The 24888-nt window shown below is 44.8% G+C and overlaps 1 protein-coding gene across 1 annotated transcript in view; it reads right to left on the reverse strand.

Annotated features, from left to right (window-relative positions):
• The window catches only part of LOC110487190 (voltage-dependent P/Q-type calcium channel subunit alpha-1A), a 132396-nt gene that overhangs the window by 17380 nt on the left and 90128 nt on the right, over nt 1–24888 (reverse strand). The window contains exons 39-44 of the mRNA XM_036948345.1: nt 23230–23335; nt 22436–22543; nt 19964–20064; nt 14055–14200; nt 6048–6183; nt 2868–2987 (exon numbers count right to left, since the gene is read on the reverse strand). Of these exons, the coding sequence (XP_036804240.1) occupies nt 2868–2987; nt 6048–6183; nt 14055–14200; nt 19964–20064; nt 22436–22543; nt 23230–23335 (717 nt within the window). The remainder of the gene's footprint in view (nt 1–2867; nt 2988–6047; nt 6184–14054; nt 14201–19963; nt 20065–22435; nt 22544–23229; nt 23336–24888) is intronic.

Genomic DNA, 24888 nt, shown 5'->3' on the forward strand with positions numbered 1-24888 from the left:
GCTACAGTCTTACAGTAACCAACAGACTTGATGACACCAGACAACACACTGCTACAGTCTTACAGTAACCAACAGACAACACACTGCTACAGTCTTACAGTAACCAACAGACAACACACTGCTACAGTCTTATAGTAACCAACAGACAACACACTGCTACAGTCTTACAGTAACCAACAGACAACACACTGCTACAGTCTTACAGTAACCAACAGACAACACACTGCTACAGTCTTACAGTAACCAACAGACAACACACTGCTACAGTCTTACAGTAACCAACAGACTTGATGACACCAGACAACACACTGCTACAGTCTTACAGTAACCAACAGACAACACACTGCTACAGTCTTACAGTAACCAACAGACAACACACTGCTACAGTCTTACAGTAACCAACAGACTTGATGACACCAGACAACACACTGCTACAGTCTTACAGTAACCACCAGACAACACACTGCTACAGTCTTACAGTAACCAACAGACAACACACTGCTACAGTCTTACAGTAACCAACAGACAACACACTGCTACAGTCTTACAGTAACCAACAGACAACACACTGCTACAGTCTTACAGTAACCAACAGACAACACACTGCTACAGTCTTACAGTAACCAACAGACAACACACTGCTACAGTCTTACAGTAACCAACAGACAACACACTGCTACAGTCTTACAGTAACCAACAGACAACACACTGCTACAGTCTTACAGTAACCAACAGACAACACACTGCTACAGTCTTACAGTAACCAACAGACAACACACTGCTACAGTCTTACAGTAACCAACAGACAACACACTGCTACAGTCTTACAGTAACCAACAGACAACACACTGCTACAGTCTTACAGTAACCAACAGACTTGATGACACCAGACAACACACTGCTACAGTCTTACAGTAACCAACAGACAACACACTGCTACAGTCTTACAGTAACCAACAGACTTGATGACACCAGACCAGAGTGAGAGTACATTGTTGATGGTGTGTGTGTGTGTGTGTGTGTGTGTGTGTGTGTGTGTGTGTGTGTGTGTGTGTGTGTGTGTGTGTGTGTGAATGCCAGTATGTGTGTGTGTGTGTGTGTGTGTGTGTGTGTGTGTGTGTGTGTGTGTGCATGCCAGTGTGTGTGTGTGTGTGTGTGTGTGTGTGTGTGTGCATGCCAGTGTGTGTGTGTGTGTGACTGCAGCCAGATGCTTTATTGTACAGTGAACACATAAACAAAACAGTTCCATGTAGGTGTGTGTGTTTTTGCAGCCAGATTCTGTCCTGGGGATTGTGGGACATTTTGGCGAAACCTTTTCTTGAAATACACAGATGTTTGAGGTAAAATAGGTACCACCTGTATTGTCCTTCTCAGTTCACACCCTCTCCCAACAAACCAAGACCTCTGGCCACAGCAGACAGCAGACAGACACACCAAGGCTACTATGGGAATGAGCATGGATAGGATGGATGTAATGGGGATGCACACCAGGGGAAGGAGGGAGAAGGGGAGGGAGGATGTGAGATGAGGAGGGCTAGGCAAGTTTGTGCTTTGTGGATGAAAGACGTATCCAGACTGCTCTGTTACCCAATATTTCATGCTAATATTTCATTCTTTAAAGCAACAAGATCTCACTTTTTGACCAATTTGATTTCAGATTCAGTTTATCCACGTTTCTCAAAACGTCAAATTTCCAAGTTGGTCCAAACGTTACAGTTCTAATTTGTTTTTGACACGGTTGATGGGTAGAGCCTCCTGGCAAGGCGCCTTGCGTCTGGTTAAATGTAGGCATTCATTTTGAATGGTTAAGTGTTTGGGATAGGGTTCAACATTTAAAAAAATTGTGTCTAGCAATGGGATTGAACATGTGACCATCTACCCCATCCCCAACACCCAAGCCTACTTATTGGTAACGGTGCTCACCGTGGCCCTAGTGGCAGGTTTTGAAGGCATCTCCCAACGTCCTAAAGAAATGGATGGGCGTTCAATTTCAAAGTGACCTGGCTGTTTATAATTTTACAACAAAGAAGTTACCACAAACATCGAATACTGTTTTCTCCCCTCTGACATCATTGCGATAGAAGAGGGCAGAATGTACTGGAATTTTTGCTGCACTCCTCAGCTCGGCAACAAAATCAATAACAATGGACAATGGGGCTGTTTCCCCCTACTGTGGATTTCATCTTTCAGTTAGCATTAGCATATCTCCATACTAATATTTAATTATTTAAGTTAGCATTAGCATATCTCCATACTAATATTTAATTATTTAAGTTAGCATTAGCATATCTCCATGCTAATATTTTATTATTTAAGTTAGCATTAGCATATCTCCATACTAATATTTAATTATTTAAGTTAGCGTTAGCATGCGTCACACTGTTATCACCACCCTGTTAATAAGAGTGTAAGGAAACTAGTTTTAAAGTGATACATCAAATGTTTCTAAGACATATCACTTTACCAGTAGTAGGCTTAACAAACAGGGGCTTGACACACACACACACACACACACACACACACACACACACACACACACACACACACACACACTTTAACGCACAAATACATTTTTAAAATGTATTATTATTTTTCTAGTTGTATTGTTTGTATAGGGTTGTATTTTAAATGTGTGTGTCTGTCCTTGTCTATCCGTGTATCAGTGTTTTGTTACTTGTCATGTTTACTGTTTTTGTGGACCCCAGGAAGAACAGCTGCTAATGGGGATCCAAATAGACAAACACAGGTCAGAGTGGATAGTCAGAGCGAGGAAAAGGAGAAGGAGGACGGAGGGGAAAGAGTGCAGGGATGAGGAGGAGGAATGGAGGGTTTATGATGATGATGATGATGGGGATGAAGGTGCTCACTTGGTTGTCGTCTGAGAGGCGGGGCATGGAGATGGTCCGACCATGCCTGTCCATTCGCATTGGGTGACAGGGCTCAGTTTCCGAGTACCCGTCCCGCCCCATCTTTCTCATCTCTAGCGTCTGCAAGAAAGAGACCAGAGGGTGTGTGACCACTGCCGACTAGGGGCAGGAGTCTCAGAGACAGGGGTCTTTTGATAGGACTAGAATGAGTGTATCGTAAGTGATTCTATAATTGTTTATAATTCTATGCTTTTGAACTATTCTATAGTTAGTTGTGTAGTTCTTATTCAATAGGTATATTGTCTTGTCTCCACCGGCCAACTTGGCTGTGAAGTAGCTATAAAATAAGGAAGCCTCTCTATTGTCTGTTTCTGGTCCTTCAACGGGCTGCAGGGAGCAGTATGTAGACATTTCGTCCCACAGAACCATAGATACTGTAGCAGCGTTCATGTACAGATAATTCCAAAAGTATTCGGACCCCTTAACTTTTTACATTTTTTACAATTTTACATTTTACCCCCCTTTTCTCCCCAATTTCGTGGTATCCAATTGTTAGTAGTTACTATCTTGTCTCATCGCTACAACTCCCGTACAGGCTCGGGAGAGACGAAGGTCGAAAGTCATGCGTCCTCCAATACACAACCCAACCAAGCCGCACTGCTTCTTAACACAGCGCGCATCCAACCCGGAAGCCAGCCGCACCAATGTGTCGGAGGAAACACTGTGCCAGCGTGCACTGCGCCCGGCCCGCCACAGGACTCGCTAGTGCGCGATGAGACAAGGATATCCCTACCGGCCAAACCCTCCCTAACCCGGACGACGCTAGGCCAATTGTGCGTCGCCCCATGGACAGCATCGACCGGGAGGCACTGCGCCACCGGAGGCTCCCGGACCCCTAAAATGGATTTTTTAAAAATGTATCCACACCAATCGACACACAATACCCTATAATGACAAAGTTTAGCAAATGTATTAAAAAAATACAAAATTAAACCCAGAAATACCTCATTTAAATAAGTATTTAGACCCTTATGAGACTCTAAATTGAGATCAGGTGCATCCTGTTTCAATTGATCATCCTTGAGATGTTTCTACAACTTGATTGGAGTCCACCTGTGGTAAATTCTATTGATTGGAAATTATTTGGAAAGGCACACACCTGTCTATATAAGGTCACACAGTTCACAGTGCATGTCAGAGCAAAATCAAGCCATGAGGTCAAAGGAATTGTCCGTAGATCTCAGAGACAGGATTGTGTCGAGGCACAGATCTGGGGAAGGGTACCAAAACATTTCTGCACCATTGAAGGTCCCCAAGAACACAGTGGCCTCCATCAGTCATAAATGGAAGAAGTTTGAAACCACCAAGACTCTTCCTAGAGCTGGCCACACGGACAAACGGAGCAATCGGGCGAGAAGAGCCTTGGTCAGGGAGATGACCAAGAACCCGATGATCACTCTGACAGAGCTCCAGAGTTCCTCTGTGGAGATGGGAGAACTTTCCAGAAGGACAACCATCTCTCTAGCACTCCACCAATCAGGCCTTTATGGTAGAGTGACCAGACGGAAGCCACTCCTCAGTAAAAGGCACATTACAGCCTGCTTGGAGTTTGCCAAAATACATCTAAAGACTCTCAGACCATGAGAAACAAGATCTGGTCTGATGAAACCAAGATTGAACTTTTTGGCCTGAATGCCAAGAGTCACATCTAGAGGAAACCTGGCACCATCCCTATGGTGAAGCATGGTGATGGCAGCATCATGCTGTGGGGAGGTTTTCCAGCGGCAGGGACTGGGAGACTAGTCAGGATCGAGGGAAAGATGAACGGAGCAGTACAGAGAGACCCTTGATGAAAACCTGCTCCACAGTGCTCAGAACCTCAGACTGGGGGAAGGTTCACCTTCCAACAGGACAACGACCCTAAGCACACATCCAAGTCAACGCAGGTGTGGCTTCGGGAAAAGTCTCTGAATGTCCTTGAGTGGCCCAGCCAGAGACCGGACTTGAACCCGATCAAACATCTCTGGAGAGACCTAAAAATAGCTGTGCAGCGAAGCTCCCCATCCAACCTGAAAGAGCTGAATGGGAGAAACTCCCCAAATACAGGTGTGCCAAGCTTGTAGCATCATACCCAAGAAGACTCGAGGCTGTAATCACTGCCACAGGTGCTTCAACAAAGTACTGAGTGAAGGGAATACTTATGTGATATTTCCGGGTGTTATTTATTTATACATTTGTCATTATTGGATATTGTGTGTAGATCAAGGAAGGGAAAAAAACTATTTTATCCATTTTAGAATAAGGCTGTAACGTAACAAAATGTGTAAAAAGTCAAGAGGTCTGAATACTGTCTCTCTATGTTTTTACACACAACACACAAAACATGCATATCTATGGTTCTTCACTAATTTGACTGAGAGAGATGAGACCAGGGTGGGCTTGGCACAGTCCAACAGGGAGAGAGAGTGGGGGGAGCCCATCTACCACCCACCTGTAGGCCCAAGACTTGGTTTGAGCCAGGGGGCAGTGAGGATGGGCCAAGAGATGGCATGAGAGTGTTGGAGAGAGACGCGAGAGAGTGAGAGAGGACAGAAAGAGTGTGTCAGTAAGGGGTGGGAGGTTGAACATAGTTACTTCACTGAGTGAAACGTAGAAAGAGAGAGAGATAGATTGAAGAGGAGGACCTTGAGTGGGACGACACAAACAGTCCAGAAGTTGACTCAGAGCAGCACAGCTGAGAGGGGTGGAATATTGTCCATCTCTTGACCAATCAAGGCCTTCTCAGTGAATCACCAGGATAAATATAGGTTGAGTAGCAGTATCAACAGTCTGTCATTTCCTTCTACCAGTTAGGAATAAGGATGTAATATATACCGAGGGAATGACATTCTCCAGAAAAGGATCATGTTGTCAACAATTTACCGGAATATAAGCTTAACAGATATCTTTAAAACACGCGCCAATCCTGCATTGTATGACTAAGTTATCATTTAGTGTAGAGTATATGACATCATCATGTTTACTCCTATAGGACACAATGGAACAACTGTTGGCCTATACACTAACAGCCACTGTATTGTCCCAAAACCTCAATAGAATCACAGTCGGGCGCCAGTTTGTGCGATTACTGCGTTACCACGGTGACCTGCATGTGTTTGTTATATGTTTGTGTTGCGTTACCTGGGGGTTGTGTCTGTTGTCATGGAGATGGTCGGGGTAGGGTCTCTCTGGGCTCCAGTTGCCCGTCTTGTTAAACATCTCCTGAGCTTTAGCTGTCACCCACGACTGGCTCTCTGTCATCCCACCCTCTGGAGGTCTGGTACACACACACACACACACACACACACACACACACACACACACACAAGCACACACATACGCGCATACACACACACACACACACACACACACACACACACACACACACACACACACACACAAGCACACACATGCACACACACACACGCATACACACACACACACACTCACACACACGCACACACACTCACATGCACACAAGCACTCGCACACACACACACACACACACACACAAGCACCCGCACACACACACACACACACACACACACACACAAGCATTCGCACACACACACACTCGCACACACACACACATACACACTCGCACACACACATACACACTCGCACACAGTCGCACACACACACACACACACACACACACACACACACAAGCATTCGCACACACACACACTCGTGTACACACACTCGCGCACACACACACACACACACACACACACACACACACACACACACACACACACACACACACACACACACACACGCACAAATGCAGACACGGAGGAGGATGTTAGTGGCTTATATACTGTATACGCACAAACGCAAACCCAGATATGTATGCACACACTCATGAACACACACACACACACACACGTCAAATACACACACCTACTCAGTCACACGCCTATGCAAACATGCATAGGTATACATGCATATGTATGTTTGCGAATAGATACAGTCACACACATGCAGACTAAAACACACACTCAAATAAAACCACACTATCGCTTCAATAATTACAAATACAATACAAACACACACAGACACAAGTCTGACGGCACCAGAGAAATAAGGACACAGAGACACAGAGACGGAAGACAGAGAGACACACAGAGGAGGAAGACAGAGAGACACACAGATAAGGAAGACAGAGAGACACACAGGGAAGGAAGACAGAGAGACACACAGAGAAGGAGACAGAGAGACACACAGAGAAGGAAGACAGAGAGACACACAGGGAAGGAAGACAGAGAGACACACAGAGAAGGAGACAGAGAGACACACAGAGGAGGAAGACAGAGAGACACACAGATAAGGAAGACAGAGAGACACACAGGGAAGGAAGACAGAGAGACACACAGAGGAGACAGAGAGACACACAGAGAAGGAGACAGAAGACAGAGAGACACACAGCGAAGGAAGACAGAGAGACACACAGAGAAGGAGACAGAAGACACAGAGACACACAAAGAAGGAAGACAGAGAGACACACAGAGGAGACAGAGAGACACACAGAGAAGGAGACAGAGAGACACACAGAGAATGAGACAGAGAGACACACAGAGAAGGAAGACAGAGAGACACACAGAGAAGGAGACAGAAGACACAGAGACACACAGAGAAGGAAGACAGAAGACAGAGAGACACACAGCGAAGGAAGACAGAGAGACACACAGAGAAGGAGACAGAAGACACAGAGACACACAAAGAAGGAAGACAGAGAGACACACAGAGGAGACAGAGAGACACACAGAGAAGGAGACAGAAGACAGAGAGACACACAGAGAAGGAGACAGAAGACAGAGAGACACACAGCGAAGGAAGACAGAGAGACACACAGAGAAGGAGACAGAAGACACAGAGACACACAAAGAAGGAAGACAGAGAGACACACAGAGGAGACAGAGAGACACACAGAGAAGGAGACAGAAGACAGAGAGACACACAGAGAAGGAGACAGAAGACAGAGAGACACACAGAGAAGGAGACAGAAGACAGAGACACACACAGAGAAGGAGACAGAAGACAGAGACACACAGAGAAGGAAGACAGAGAGACACACAGAGAATGAGACAGAGAGACACACAGAGAAGGAAGACAGAGAGACACACAGAGAAGGAGACAGAAGACACAGAGACACACAGAGAAGGAAGACAGAAGACAGAGAGACACACAGCGAAGGAAGACAGAGAGACACACAGAGAAGGAGACAGAAGACACAGAGACACACAAAGAAGGAAGACAGAGAGACACACAGAGGAGACAGAGAGACACACAGAGAAGGAGACAGAAGACAGAGAGACACACAGAGAAGGAGACAGAAGACAGAGAGACACACAGAGAAGGAGACAGAAGACAGAGACACACAGAGAAGGAAGACAGAGAGACACACAGAGAATGAGACAGAGAGACACACAGAGAAGGAAGACAGAGAGACACACAGAGAAGGAGACAGAAGACACAGAGACACACAGAGAAGGAAGACAGAAGACAGAGAGACACACAGCGAAGGAAGACAGAGAGACACACAGAGAAGGAGACAGAAGACACAGAGACACACAAAGAAGGAAGACAGAGAGACACACAGAGGAGACAGAGAGACACACAGAGAAGGAGACAGAAGACAGAGAGACACACAGAGAAGGAGACAGAAGACAGAGAGACACACAGCGAAGGAAGACAGAGAGACACACAGAGAAGGAGACAGAAGACACAGAGACACACAAAGAAGGAAGACAGAGAGACACACAGAGGAGACAGAGAGACACACAGAGAAGGAGACAGAAGACAGAGAGACACACAGAGAAGGAAGACAGAGAGACACACAGAGAATGAGACAGAGAGACACACAGAGAAGGAAGACAGAGAGACACACAGAGAAGGAGACAGAAGACACAGAGACACACAGAGAAGGAAGACAGAAGACAGAGAGACACACAGCGAAGGAAGACAGAGAGACACACAGAGAAGGAGACAGAAGACACAGAGACACACAAAGAAGGAAGACAGAGAGACACACAGAGGAGACAGAGAGACACACAGAGAAGGAGACAGAAGACAGAGAGACACACAGAGAAGGAGACAGAAGACAGAGAGACACACAGCGAAGGAAGACAGAGAGACACACAGAGAAGGAGACAGAAGACACAGAGACACACAAAGAAGGAAGACAGAGAGACACACAGAGGAGACAGAGAGACACACAGAGAAGGAGACAGAAGACAGAGAGACACACAGAGAAGGAGACAGAAGACAGAGAGACACACAGAGAAGGAGACAGAAGACAGAGACACACAGAGAAGGAAGACAGAGAGACACACAGAGAATGAGACAGAGAGACACACAGAGAAGGAAGATAGAGAGACACACAGAGAAGGAGACAGAATACACAGAGACACACAAAGAAGGAAGACAGAGAGACACACAGAGGAGACAGAGAGACACACAGAGAAGGAGACAGAAGACAGAGAGACACACAGAGAAGGAGACAGAAGACAGAGAGACACACAGAGAAGGAGACAGAAGACAGAGAGACACACAGCGAAGGAAGACAGAGAGACACACAGAGAAGGAGACAGAAGACACAGAGACACACAAAGAAGGAAGACAGAGAGACACACAGAGAAGGAAGACAGAGAGACACACAGAGAAGGAGACAGAAGACACAGAGACACACAAAGAAGGAAGACAGAGAGACACACAGAGAAGGAAGACAGAGAGACACACAGAGAATGAGACAGAGAGACACACAGAGAAGGAAGACAGAGAGACACACAGAGAAGGAGACAGAAGACACAGAGACACACAGAGAAGGAAGACAGAGAGACACACAGAGAAGGAGACAGAAGACAGAGAGACACACAGAGAAGGAGACAGAAGACAGAGAGACACACAGAGAAGGAGACAGAAGACAGAGAGACACACAGCGAAGGAAGACAGAGAGACACACAGAGAAGGAGACAGAAGACACAGAGACACACAAAGAAGGAAGACAGAGAGACACACAGAGAAGGAAGACAGAGAGACACACAGAGAATGAGACAGAGAGACACACAGAGAAGGAAGACAGAGAGACACACAGAGAAGGAGACAGAAGACACAGAGACACACAGAGAAGGAAGACAGAGAGACACACAAAGAATGAGACAGAGAGACACGCAGAGAAGGAAGACAGAGAGACACACAGAGAAGGAAGACAGAGAGACACACAGAGAAGGAAGACAGAGAGACACACAGAGAAGGAAGACAGAGAGACACACAGAGAAGAAGACAGAGAGACACACAGAGAAGGAGACAGAAGACACAGAGACACACAAAGAAGGAAGACAGAGATACACACAGAGGAGACAGAGAGACACACAGAGAAGGAGACAGAAGACAGAGAGACACACAGAGAAGGAGACAGAAGACAGAGAGACACACAGCGAAGGAAGACAGAGAGACACACAGAGAAGGAGACAGAAGACACAGAGACACACAAAGAAGGAAGACAGAGAGACACACAGAGGAGACAGAGAGACACACAGAGAAGGAGACAGAAGACAGAGAGACACACAGAGAAGGAGACAGAAGACAGAGAGACACACAGAGAAGGAGACAGAAGACAGAGACACACAGAGAAGGAAGACAGAGAGACACACAGAGAATGAGACAGAGAGACACACAGAGAAGGAAGATAGAGAGACACACAGAGAAGGAGACAGAATACACAGAGACACACAAAGAAGGAAGACAGAGAGACACACAGAGGAGACAGAGAGACACACAGAGAAGGAGACAGAAGACAGAGACACACAGAGAAGGAGACAGAAGACAGAGAGACACACAGAGAAGGAGACAGAAGACAGAGAGACACACAGCGAAGGAAGACAGAGAGACACACAGAGAAGGAGACAGAAGACACAGAGACACACAAAGAAGGAAGACAGAGAGACACACAGAGAAGGAAGACAGAGAGACACACAGAGAATGAGACAGAGAGACACACAGAGAAGGAAGACAGAGAGACACACAGAGAAGGAGACAGAAGACACAGAGACACACAGAGAAGGAAGACAGAGAGACACACAAAGAATGAGACAGAGAGACACGCAGAGAAAGAAGACAGAGAGACACACAGAGAAGGAAGACAGAGAGACACACAGAGAAGGAAGACAGAGAGACACACAGAGAAGGAGACAGAAGACAGAGAGACACACAGAGAAGGAGACAGGAGACAGAGAGACACACAGAGAAGGAGACAGAAGACAGAGAGACACACAGCGAAGGAAGACAGAGAGACACACAGAGAAGGAGACAGAAGACACAGAGACACACAAAGAAGGAAGACAGAGAGACACACAGAGAAGGAAGACAGAGAGACACACAGAGAATGAGACAGAGAGACACACAGAGAAGGAAGACAGAGAGACACACAGAGAAGGAGACAGAAGACACAGAGACACACAGAGAAGGAAGACAGAGAGACACACAAAGAATGAGACAGAGAGACACGCAGAGAAGGAAGACAGAGAGACACACAGAGAAGGAAGACAGAGAGACACACAGAGAAGGAAGACAGAGAGACACACAGAGAAGGAAGACAGAGAGACACACAGAGAAGAAGATAGAGAGACACACAGAGAAGGAGACAGAAGACAGAGAGACACACAGAGAAGGAAGACAAAGAGACAGAGACACACAGAGACGGAAGACAGAGAGACAGAGAGAAGGAGACAGAAGACAGAGAGACACACAGAGAAGGAAGACAAAGAAACAGAGACACACAGAGAAGGAAGACAGAGAGACAGAGACACACAGAGAAGGAGACAGAAGACAGAGACACACAGAGAAGGAAGACAGAGAGACAGAGACACACAGAGAAGGAAGACAGAGAGACAGAGACACACAGAGAAGGAGACAGAAGACAGAGACACACAGGAAGACAGAGAGAGTCATTGGGGAACGCAGCAGCTAAAAAGGCCAAACCGTGTAGAAACAGAAGAAACAGACCCCGTGAGAGACATGTACAAAGTGTTTGTATGTGCAGGTTGTATGCTTGTAATAATAGGGGGGGGGGGGGGGGGGGGGTGTGTGCTTATATTTGTCCTGTTAGATATAAGTGTTTTTGTTTGTTACTTATCCCAACTCCCCCTGAGACACCCGCAGGGAGTGGGGTCACGGCCAGGGTCGTCATTGTACAGCGCTCCTGGAGGAATTAGGGGTAAATGCCTTGCTCAAGTCACACTTTCTTCTCTCACCTTGTCGGCTCCAGTATCCGAACCAGCAGTCTTTTGGTTGCTGGCACAGTGCTCTAACCTCGAGGCTACCTGCCTCCATACCTGCATATGTGAGTATGAGTATATGTATTCTACTGTATGCATGTACAGTGCCTTGCGAAAGTATTCGGCCCCCTTGAACTTTGCGACCTTTTGCCACATTTCAGGCTTCAAACATAAAGATATAAAACTTTTTATTTTTGTGAAGAATCAACAACAAGTGGGACACAATCATAAAGTGGAACGACATTTATTGGATATTTCAAACTTTTTTAACAAATCAAAAACTGAAAAATTGGGCGTGCAAAATTATTCAGCCCCCTTAAGTTAATACTTTGTAGCGCCACCTTTTGCTGCGATTACAGCTGTAAGTCGCTTGGGGTATGTCTCTATCAGTTTTGCACATCGAGAGACTGAAATTTTTTCCCATTCCTCCTTGCAAAACAGCTCGAGCTCAGTGAGGTTGGATGGAGAGCATTTGTGAACAGCAGTTTTCAGTTCTTTCCACAGATTCTCGATTGGATTCAGGTCTGGACTTTGACTTGGCCATTCTAACACCTGGATATGTTTATTTTTGAACCATTCCATTGTAGATTTTGCTCTATGTTTTGGATCATTGTCTTGTTGGAAGACAAATCTCCGTCCCAGTCTCAGGTCTTTTGCAGACTCCATCAGGTTTTCTTCCAAAATGGTCCTGTATTTGGCTCCATCCATCTTCCCATCAATTTTAACCATCTTCACTGTCCCTGCTGAAGAAAAGCAGGCCCAAACCATGATGCTGCCACCACCATGTTTGACAGTGGGGATGGTGTGTTCAGCTGTGTTGCTTTTACTCCAAACATAACGTTTTGCATTGTTGCCAAAAAGTTCAATTTTGGTTTCATCTGACCAGAGCACCTTCTTCCACATGTTTGGTGTGTCTCCCAGGTGGCTTGTGGCAGACTTTAAACAACACTTTTTATATCTTTAAGAAATGTCTTTCTTCTTGCCACTCTTCCATAAAGGCCAGATTTGTGCAATATACGACTGACTGATTGTTGTCCTATGGACAGAGTCTCCCACCTCAGCTATAGATCTCTGCAGTTCATCCAGAGTGATCATGGGCCTCTTGGCTGCATCTCTGATCAGTCTTCTCCTTGTATGAGCTGAAAGTTTAGAGGGACGGCCAGGTCTTGGTAGATTTGCAGTGGTCTGATACTCCTTCCATTTCAATATTATCGCTTGCACAGTGCTCCTTGGGATGTTTAAAGCTTGGGAAATCTTTTTGTATCCAAATCCGGCTTTAAACTTCTTCACAACAGTATCTCGGACCTGCCTGGTGTGTTCCTTGTTCTTCATGATGCTCTCTGCACTTTTAACGGACCTCTGAGACTATCACAGTGCAGGTGCATTTATACGGAGACTTGATTACACACAGGTGGATTGTATTTATCATCATTAGTCATTTAGGTCAACATTGGATCATTCAGAGATCCTCACTGAATTTCTGGAGAGAGTTTGCTGCACTGAAAGTAAAGGGGCTGAATAATTTTGCACGCCCAATTTTTCAGTTTTTGATTTGTTAAAAAAGTTTGAAATATCCAATAAATGTCGTTCCACTTCATGATTGTGTCCCACTTGTTGTTGATTCTTCACAAAAAATACAGTTTTATATCTTTATGTTTGAAGCCTGAAATGTGGCAAAAGGTCGCAAAGTTCAAGGGGGCTGAATACTTTCGCAAGGCACTGTATGTGTGTGTGTGTGTGTGTGTGTGTGTGTGTGTGTGTATCTACAGTATGCATACTGTGAGTGTTGGCATGCTTATGTATGTATGTATTTATGTGTGTATATGTACATATCATGTACGCATATGTATAACCCATCACTACTACTCACATGCTGTTGGGGTCATGCTGGGTGGCGGGGAGGCCGTTGGCCCCTGGCATCCCTCCTCCCGTCCCGTCGGGGCCTCCCCCTCCTCCCCCTTCTCCTCCCCCGGGGGAGGGCGGCTCCATGCGCTGAAACATTAACGGTGTTCGGTTCTGTGTGAGATACAACATGGCCTCGGGCTGGCATCAGACACACTCAGGCAGGGACACACACACACACACAGAGGAAAGGAGAGGATGCACCGCAGCATGCTCCCACCAGGTGGCACAATTGGGCAAAGTAATGGTTTAGAGGTTAGAAGTTGCCTAGAGTGGGATATTGAAGCTCTGGAGAAGGGCGGAGGGGCAGGCTTTTGTTCCAGCCCAGCACTAAGTATATATAATAGTCACCATTAAACAAGCTTCAGTTTTTCAATACTAGCCACTAACAATTTAAACTTCTTCCACCAACATAAAAATTATTCTGGACAGCTGAAGCAAGTCACACAATTTTTCTTGAAAAATGACCCTTTCTAGTTGGTTATTAATTAATTGGTGTCTTAACTGAGGACTCGCTGATTATTTGACTGAAACAAATACTTTGTCCCTCCAGAGCTAGAATTGCCCAGCCCTGCTTTAACCACAGATCTAGGATCAGATTACCATAACCATCTGATAACCTTCACCATTAGGAGAATTAAGACCTGATCTGATCCTGTGTCAGTCAGTGCTTAGTAGCAACCAGAGCCATATACTTAAGCAATAAGGCTGTGGTATATAAGCTGTGGTATATTGGCCATATATCAAAAACCCCAGAAGAGCCTTATTGCTATTATAAACTGGTTATCAAAGTAATTAGAGCAGAAAAAATAAATGTTTTGTCATACCCGTGGTATACGGTCTGATATACCACGGCTGTCAGACAATCAGCATTCAGGGCTTGAACCACCCAGTTTATAAATGTATATATGCCAGGGTTAGGGTCAATTCCATTTCAATCAATTCATAAAGTTCCAATTCCACATTTTCCTCATTGAAAAACATTGAAGAGAATTGGGATTTCACTGTACTTCCTGAATTGACTGCAATTGAAATGGAATTGACCCCAACCCTGATATATACACACAGTGCTTTCAGAAAGTATTCATACCTCTTGACTTTTCCCACATTTTGTTATGTTACAGCCTGCATTTAAAATAGATTACATTGAGATGTTGTGTCCTACACACAATACCCCATAATGTCAAAGTGGAATGATGTTTTTTGAAACTTTCATAAATGAATACAAAATGAAAAGCTGGAATCTTTTGAGTCAATAAGTATTCAGTCCCTTTGGTATGGCAAACCTAAATAAGTTCAGGAGTCAAAATGTGATTCAGAAGTCACATAATACGTTTAATGGACTCACTCTGCGTGCAATAATAGTGTTTAACATGATTTAACATGATTTTTGAATGACTATCTCATCTCTGTACACCACACATACAATTATCTGGAAGGTCCCTCAGTCGAGCAATGAATTTCAACACAGATTCAACCACAAAGACCAGGGAGGTTTTCCAATGCCTCGCAAAGAAGGACACCTATTGGTAGATGGGTAAACATGTATCCCTTTGAGCATGGTGAAGTTATTAATTACACTTCAGATGGTGTATCTATACACCCAGTCACTACAAAGATACAGGCGTCCTTCCTAACTCAGTTGCCGGAGAGGAAAGAAACTGCTCAGGTATTTCACCATGAGGCCAATGGTGACTTTAAAACAGTTACAGAAAGTATTCACACCTTGACTGTGAACCACTACTCACAGAGTTTAATGGCTGTGATAGGAGAAAACTGAGGATGGATCCACAGCATTGTAGTTACTTCACAACACTAACCTAAATGACAGAGTGAAAAGAAGGAAGCCTGTACAGAATACAACATATTCCAAAACATGCATCCTGTTTGCAATAAGGCACTAAAGTAAAACTGCAAAAAATATGGCAAAGAAATTAACTTTATATCCTGAATATAAAGTGTTATATTTAGGGCAAATCCAACACAACACATCACTGAGTACCACTCTTCATATTTTCAAGTACGGTGGTCGCTGCATCATGTTATGGGTATGCTTGTCATAGGCAAGGAAAAGGGAGTTTTTTAGGATACAAATTACCGGAATAAAGCTAAGCACAGGCAAAATCCTAGAGGAAAACCTGGTTCAGTCTGCTTTCCAACAGATATTGAGAGACAAATTCACCTTTCAGCAGGACAATAACCTAAAACACAAAGCCAAATATACACTGGAGTTGCTTACCAAGACCACGTTGAATGTTCCTGAGTGGCCTAGTTACAGTTTTTGACCTAATGCGGCTTGAAAACCTTCGGCAAGACTTGAGACTTGTCTGTCTAGCAATGATCAACAACCAACTTGACAAAGCTTAAAGCTCTTAGAGACTTACCAGAAAGACTCACAGCTGTAATCGCTGCCAAAGGTGATTCTAACATGTATTGACTCAGGGGTGTGAATACTTATGTAAATGAGATATTTCAATATTAAAATGTTAATACATTTGCAAACATTTCTAAAAACACGTTTTCATGTGTCATTATGGGGTAGAAAAAAATATATACTTAATCAATTTAGAATTCAGGCTGTAACACAACAAAAATGGGGAATAAGTCAAGGGGTTTGAATACTTTCTGAAGGCACTGTATATGGCTCTGGAGGATAATTCTACTTCCTCCATCAAAACAGCGCCTCAGCAGTCCTTTCTGTTGTTTCGCCCATATATGGAGTGTGGCGGGAGCAGGGAGGTCTTCCATTGGCTGGTCTGTGGTGGTGTCGATGGCTACATGACTACAGATGCCGTCATGTTCATCCAAACCAAAAGTTAAAATGTTAACGGCTAAATGAATGGGTGTGAACCCGGGTTGTAGCGTGCCCGCTAACACTGAGTCCTTCTGGGAAAATGTGTTTTAATATACTAACAAGTGAAATGGGATATGGAGGGCGAGGTACAAAACTAGTGCACTATTTTCCCTAGAAAGCACATTCATGAATACCACTGAAGATTCACAGAGACGGTTTTGTTACATGAGCGTCCAATGGTTACATCAGGAACCTCAGCTCAACATCCAAACAACCAACCAGAGATGACGGAATACACAGACAGGAGCACACAGAGAGGGGAGAAGGGTTCTGGTTAGACAGGCCTGATGACAGTCAACCTAGATTGACCAATCAGGGAGGGTTTTGAGAAGTCAAGGTCCCGCCCCCCTCCTGGAAGAACAAATCGAGTCAGAGGGACGAGGGGATGGATGGACAGACAGATAGACATGGAGAGAAAGATGGAGGGAGAAGGAGGGAATATGCAAAAGAGTGATAGAGGAGTGACATAGATAGTGAGTGATACATAACTAAATGTATAGAAAGGTACAGACCTGGGGCACAGAGAGACATGGTAAACCGTGGTAGAAAGACAGATTACAACAGTGAAAAGACAGGCAGTGAAACAGTGGTAGAAAAGACAATAGGAAAGATTGTATATATATATATATATATATATATATATATATATATACACACATATATAAATAATAAACTATATAAATTGGAGAATAGATTAAGACATAATGAAAGGTAGTATAACAGTTGTAGGGAGGAGGGAAGGAGGGAAGGAAGGAGGAAAGGGAAGACAGAGTTAAGGAAAGAAGGTGGGAAAGATTGTAAGGAGAGATGACAGGAAGGTGCAACAGATTGAAGGAGGGAATAAGGAGAGATGACAGGAAGGTGCAACAGATTAAAGGAGGGAATAAGGAGAGATGACAGGAAGGTGCAACAGATTGAAGGAGGGAATAAGGAGAGATGACAGGAAGGTGCAACAGATTGAAGGAGGGAATAAGGAGAGATGACAGGAAGGATGGACATAAAGAAAGGAAGTAAGGAGGGAAAGAGTACAACTGAGAAATGAAAGCGGGAAGAAGGGAAGGAGGGAAAGAGTATAACTGAGAAATGAAAGCGGGAAGAAGGGAAGTAGGGAAAGAGTACAACTGAGAAATGAAAGCGGGAAGAAGGGAAGGAGGGAAAGAGTACAACTGAGAAATGAAAGCGGGAAGAAGGGAAGGAGGGAAAGAGTACAACTGAGAAATGAAAGCAGGAAGAAGGGAAGGAGGGAAAGAGTACAACTGAGAAATGAAAGCAGGAAGAAGGGAAGGAGGGAAAGAGTACAACTGAGAAATGAAAGCAGGAAGAAGGGAAGGAGGGAAAGAGTACAACTGAGAAATGAAAGCAGGAAGAAGGGAAGGAGGGAAAGAGTACAACTGAGAAATGAAAGTGGGAAGAAGGGAAGGAGGGATAGACAGAAAGACATAGTTTGTCATTGTGCACCACGGGCCAGCTGGTGATGTTGAGAAGGAGGAGCCTGTATGGAACTGGACAGTCAGTGCAACCAATGAGGTGACAGCATTCAGGAGGATCATACCAACTCATAGACGGGGTCTAAAATATCATACACTCCATTCACCTAGGGCCCGATTGAGACTTGAGATAAGTAGACTTAACATGGACTTAAGTCAATAAAACATGGACATAAGTCAACATTTGTTACCTAAGTCCATGTTAAGTCAACTTATCTCATGTCTGAAAAGCGCCCCTACTGAATACCCACAGAGCCCTAACCCCGCATCATGGACTTGATCTTGGATAGAATAAGATGGGTGCCAATTCTGTTTCTTAAAACATCCAAGAAAACATCTAAGCAACTTTGATTTTGGGCTGAACCATTAATTTAACTTTAGCCTCCACAGGCAGATAAAAGCCATTAGAAGCTGTGGACTGCAGCACAGGAGCAACGGGGTATCCCGGGGAATGGGGACAAGGTGTTAGAGAAACAGGGCATATCACATTAAGAGGTAGTGCATTTACACAGCATTCATAGACAACAGGAGTGCACACGTACATTGGCCATGTTGTATCATTGTTATTCATATCATTTTCAAAACAAAACAATTGCAATTTGACAGTTTAAAACGTCTCCCCCTTCTCCTCACCACTATACCATTCATCCCCCCCATGCTTAAAAAGGGGAGGAGTTCAAAGAAGTACTTCAAGGGGCAATCTGCGACTGAGTTGTATTGTTTGAACGGCAGATTGCCCCTTTAAGTAAATATACAAGTGGTGGTTATGATGGGGGTAAAGTAATGGGTAGGAGGGGGGTATAGTAATGGGTAGGAGGGGGGTATAGTAATGGTAGAGTAAAGCTAAAGAGGTAGCGAGTGGAAGAGCCAGGCCGTCCTCAGCCTACGATAGCCATCCATCATGCTAACTGGGAAACAGGCAGAAACAGCCTGGTGCCGGAGTAGAGAGAGAGAGAGAGAGAGAGAGGTAACTGGAGTTAGCATGCTACAGGGGTAACCCAGGACCAGGCAGCGCTCATCGGGAGGGTTCCAAGGCGGAGGAGGTAGATGTGGGAGGACGAGCGGGGGGGCAAGGGGGAAATAAAGGGCTTAGGGGGTTGACGGACCAAGGAGGGCAGCGATGGAGGTCCTGGAAAGGGTGCAAGGGGGCCAGGAAACGGGGTCTAGCGAAGAAGTGGGATTAGGGTCATGAGGATGGTTTCTGGAGGGAAGGGAGGCTATGGAGGTCTGGAAAGGGGGGCTATGGGGGCAGGAAGTAGAAAGGGGGTGCTGGGGTTTGAAGGACCAAAAATAGCAGCCATGGGGGTTCTGTATGGTGGGTAAAGGCGGGAGGAAGAGTTGAGGAGCTAACGGAAGGAGGAGCTGAGGGGGTTGGATGATTTGGGCTTCACTGGGGTGTGGGAGCATGGGTGTCTGGAGGCAAGAGAGGGTATGGGGAGCTGGACAGGTTTGGAAAGGGGATCTAAGGGGGAAGGAAGAGTCGGTTCTGGGGTGTATTTTGGAGGTCACAGGGGTGGGCCTGGGTCTAGTGGGTACCTGCTCCTCGCGTAGGGCCTGGAGCTTCTTGGCCTTGCTCTGTCTGTAATACTCCATGATCATCATGGCAGCGTAGATCTTCCCCACCGTCAGGTCTGTGGCTGCTGAGAGAGGGACAAGTTACCCTGCCTCGATTAGACCACAATGTGGATGGGACCCTGAGCCGTGAGACGAGAGAGAGGGGGATGGGAGTGGGGGACCGACCATGCTACGACACCACACACACATACAGGCAGTTGCGGGCACTAAAAAGTTAGGTCGTGTTACTGTATTGGTAGAACAATTGCTGCCAACGTGTGGACAACACTTCACTCTATTCCTCCTAACGGTAGGTTTGGTTTTTAGAAAACAAACATTTCAGTGGCCGCGACTGTAGGGTAAGTCTTAAAGTCCTTGATTCGTCTTCCTCCTTTAAAAAAATAGCATTAAGGGGAAAAATCCGAGGTTCCACCCCTCAGACCTTCTCTTCCAATATGTTTTGACAAAGAGCCAATGATTCACTGACTCAGGAATCAAGGATGAAAGGAACGAAGGAAACACTTTTTAGATTCACCCTACATACATAACACATGGTGACTGCATCAAATGACACCATGTACACAGAAATACACCACTTATTACCCATAAGGTAGTGGTTGAAAGTAGTGCACTATACTATATTTTATCCCCTCTAAATGGAATATATGCATTATATATGCACTATTAATAGCAGTATATATATACAATAATATACACAATGCTATGTACTATACAGGGAATATGGTAATGGTGTCATTTGAGATTTGCCTACAGATACAAGTACAGGTACAACCAAATACAACACATATACAACACTGTACAGTATACAACAGAGCTGATAGTCTTTTCACAATCAGTTCTTTTCTGTCGTTAACTGAAATGTTCTCTTTCACTTTAATTTGAACAGGCATAGTGCTTCAACGGTTTCTATAGAGGACTATATCGTCATTTCACATTGACCATAGATCATCACTTCACGCCAATCCTACGCCTTCAGAAACAGGAGCTCCATTTCTTTCTCCAGAAACTCTAGATTGGCACCCAGAGTTTGGATGATCCAGATAACATCTGACATGAGGAAAACCATGGAGCTTTGTTTGACACTAAAACCCACCTCTTTACTCTGAAAAATAAATGATGATCTATTCCCAGAGAAATGGCTCGAGGTCCCCCAGCATATCAACTTATTAAAAAGTATAATAATACTTTAGAATAATAGTAATTGTATAGTGCAATACTATGAAGTACTTTCTCAACATTGCATGCTGCTCTACTTTCAGTGAAGTATAACTTTAAATTAATAAATTGAAGTTATATTTAACACCAAGGCAGCGTGCTACACTACACTGTGTGTAGAACATTTGATCTCTTCCTTATTATTATAATAACAACACTGTTACTATACTACTACTACACTACTACTATTACTTTACTACTACTACTGCTACTGCTACTGCTACTACCACTACCACTACTACTATACTACTACTGCTACTGCTACTGCCACTACCACTACTACTACTACTATACTACTACTACTGCTACTGCCACTACCACTACCACTACTACTATACTACTACTACTGCTGCTACTGCCACTACCACTACCACTACTACTACTACTGCTACTACCACTACCACTACTACTATACTACCACTACCACTACTACTATACTACTACTACTACTGCTACTGCCACTACCACTACTACTACTACTGCTACTACCACTACCACTACTACTATACTACCACTACCACTACTACTATACTACTACTACTACTGCTACTGCCACTACCACTACTACTACTACTGCTACTACCACTACCACTACTACTATACTACCACTACCACTACCACTACCACTACCACTACTACTACTACTGCTACTACCACTACCACTACTACTATACTACTACTACCACTACCACTACCACTACCACTACTACTACTACTATTACTATAGGTCTATACTTGTACTACTATAACATGACTCTCACTAAGCCTATGTTGAGGCCCATACTCCCTGTAGTGAAAAGACTTCTATAGAGGGTTAGGGTCTATAGCAGGCACCCCCTGATGCAGGAACTGATTGAGTGGGGGTACAGAAGGGATTGTGTGAGTGTGTTTACGTTTTCTAAGAACTGTAAGTAGGGAGAGGTGAGGATGTACAGAGGGAGTTATGATTGTACGTGTGTGTGTGTGTGTGTGTGTGTGTGTGTGTGTGTGTGTGTGTGTGTGTGTGTGTGTGTGTGTAGGCGGGAGGGGTTGTGTGTATGAAAATGAGTGTGTTATAAGTAGGGAGAAGGTCCGTGGTGGTCCTGATCAGGGGGGCGAAGCAGTGAGTGAGACTACGTTTAGTAGAAGCTGTCCTCTTGGTGAATTGGTGATCTTCGGACACACTTACACACGCACACACATCGTAGTGTGTGTTTTACGTTTCGTGGTGTAACTTACACTTGTGTGGTGTGACCAGCAGGTCTAGGTTCTTCTGAGAGAGGTTGGGCCAAATGGCCATCATTTCTTTCCTTAGCTCAGCGTCCATCTGATGTTTGTCAGCTCCTCCTGTGTTACCCAACACACACGTCAAGACACACACACACACACACGTGGGCATACGCACACGCAGGTACGCAGGACAGCAAACACACACAAGAGCAAACACACGCACGTACGAAAGAACATACGCAAGGGCAAACACACGTAAGCAAACGCAGGCAGCAGAGCAAGCCCACACACACACGCACACACACACGCACACACGCACACACACACACGCACACAAATATGCATGCAAAAAAACAAGTTATCCAGCCACACATGTACACATTCACACAAACAAAAAAGATTTGGATTAATCCACAACTTCCTGAGCATTTATAAATGTTTGGTATATCACCACTATCTGGAAGGACAGGACTGATACCATACCTATGGTAGGAAGAAAAGAAAGGGAGAAAGAAAGAAATAGATAGAACGAAAGAAAGAAAGAAAGACAGACAGACAGAAAAAGAGAAACAGAGAGAGGAAGAATAAAAGCAAGAAAGCAAGAAAGCAAGCAAGAAAGAAAGAAAGAAAGAAAGAAAGAAAGAAAGAAAGAAAGCAAGAAAGAAAGAAAGAAAGCAAGAAAGAAAGAGTAGAAAGGGAAAAGGTAGGAAACAACAGATCAGAATGGCAAAAATAGTGAAAAAGTACAGCTGAAAAGGTTTAGTAGATAAAGAGAGACAGAAAAGGAGGAGAGAAGGTCGTACCCTTGGCAATCTTGATATCGAGCGCTGTCCGAATCAGAGCCATGAGGGTGGAGTTGAAATGCACTGAGTTGTCCTCAGCAACCGGCAAGTCCATGCGCAGCAGCCTCTGTGGAGAGCCAATCAGGTGGAGAGGTTGAGAAAAGAGAGCGTGTCCGTGGTAGGGGGTGTGGTCTGAACCTCCAGGTAAGGGGAAAAGGGAGGGGCCAAGGATTGAGGGAGCTCGATAGGGCAACAGCCTAAAAAGGTTAGGTTTCAGTGTCTGTAATCTTATCTACTTGTTTTTTATCCAGGATTATGTTCGACTCTGTCTGTCTGATTCTGAAGACACAGAAATTTGGTGCAATTCAGTTTCACCTCACAGTTCATAGAGGGAATTGAAATCCAATTCATGAATTGAAAGAAATCCTCATAGAAAAAAAAAGTTGATTTCAATTCATCTCCCGAAGTGACTGAATCTAAATGGAATTGAACCCAACCCCACTTGCAGTATCTTGATTGTCAGAGGTCCCTTGTAGGTCTATGTTGTGTCTGTGTGTGCTAAAGGACTTTGTCATATGTAGTAACCACAGTATGATTTCCAAACTGTGAAACTGCCTTTTCCAAAGGAAACAGTGGAAAAGTACTTCCTGATTGTCTCCTGATTGGCAAGTGATACTCAAATAACTACACATTTATCCAATGGGCCGTCTGCTACAGAATGAGCGACTGCGAGAGCCAAGAGCCACACGGCACCGCAATGGCCGACGACCAACTGACCCAACCTATGCCCATGTTCCCTAATAATGTGTGAATGCAACGGTACGCATTCACGCATCTTATTACACACAAATGTACACACATGTACACATACAACCCCCTGTACCCTCCCACTAACACACAGTATATCAAGAGAATATACTGGAATAGACTGCAAGACATAGCAAACAGTAGTATCACTAGTGTAGTTGTATTACTCTTAATCAGGAGACTAGTGGGTTTTATCAAGGCATCTGCTATAGAGCTCCCCCTACCTGTATGGAGGTTCGCTACATGTTTTTGATTGATTTATTTCTAAACAGGTCAAACCAATGGATGAACTGCTAGATAAAAAAAAAACAACCCAGGGTTGTTTTTTCACATCTATTAGTCGGTCATCGATTGGTTTGACCTCTGAACATGAGCGTTGGGTACTCACGTAGGACGGGCAAGCACGTGTGACACGATGTTAGTGTGTGTGTGTGTGTGCGTGTGTGTCATGCCCGAAAGCGTGTGTGGCAACAGTCGTCGCAGCCAACACCCACAGCCTCCAGGTGTCCATAGCAACAAGCCATGCAACAGAGCATGCGACGGACGCATGCTTTTCCCAACACCCCCCCCCCCCCCCCCAGATCCCCGACATTCAACATACCTCCACAAGCAGCATGCCCCTACCGCCCCCCTCCCCCCTCCCCAGGACAAGCAGCCGTGCAGCCGCGCACAGAGAGCATCATCATATTAGCTGTGATGGATTCATGGGGATATCTACGTATTGGTCCCTTTGATTTGCTTCATTTTCTCTCTATGGTTTCCTACAGAGCTACGCAGGCTACTTGAAGAGTCCTTAGTGTTAGTCTTTTAGACATGATGCAAAGGTCCGGATTGGCAGATCAGATCTCTCTCCATGCTAAACGGGTGCGTTAT

The sequence above is a fragment of the Oncorhynchus mykiss genome, chromosome 17 (assembly GCF_013265735.2).
Source record: "Oncorhynchus mykiss isolate Arlee chromosome 17, USDA_OmykA_1.1, whole genome shotgun sequence".
Classification (NCBI taxonomy): domain Eukaryota; kingdom Metazoa; phylum Chordata; class Actinopteri; order Salmoniformes; family Salmonidae; genus Oncorhynchus; species Oncorhynchus mykiss.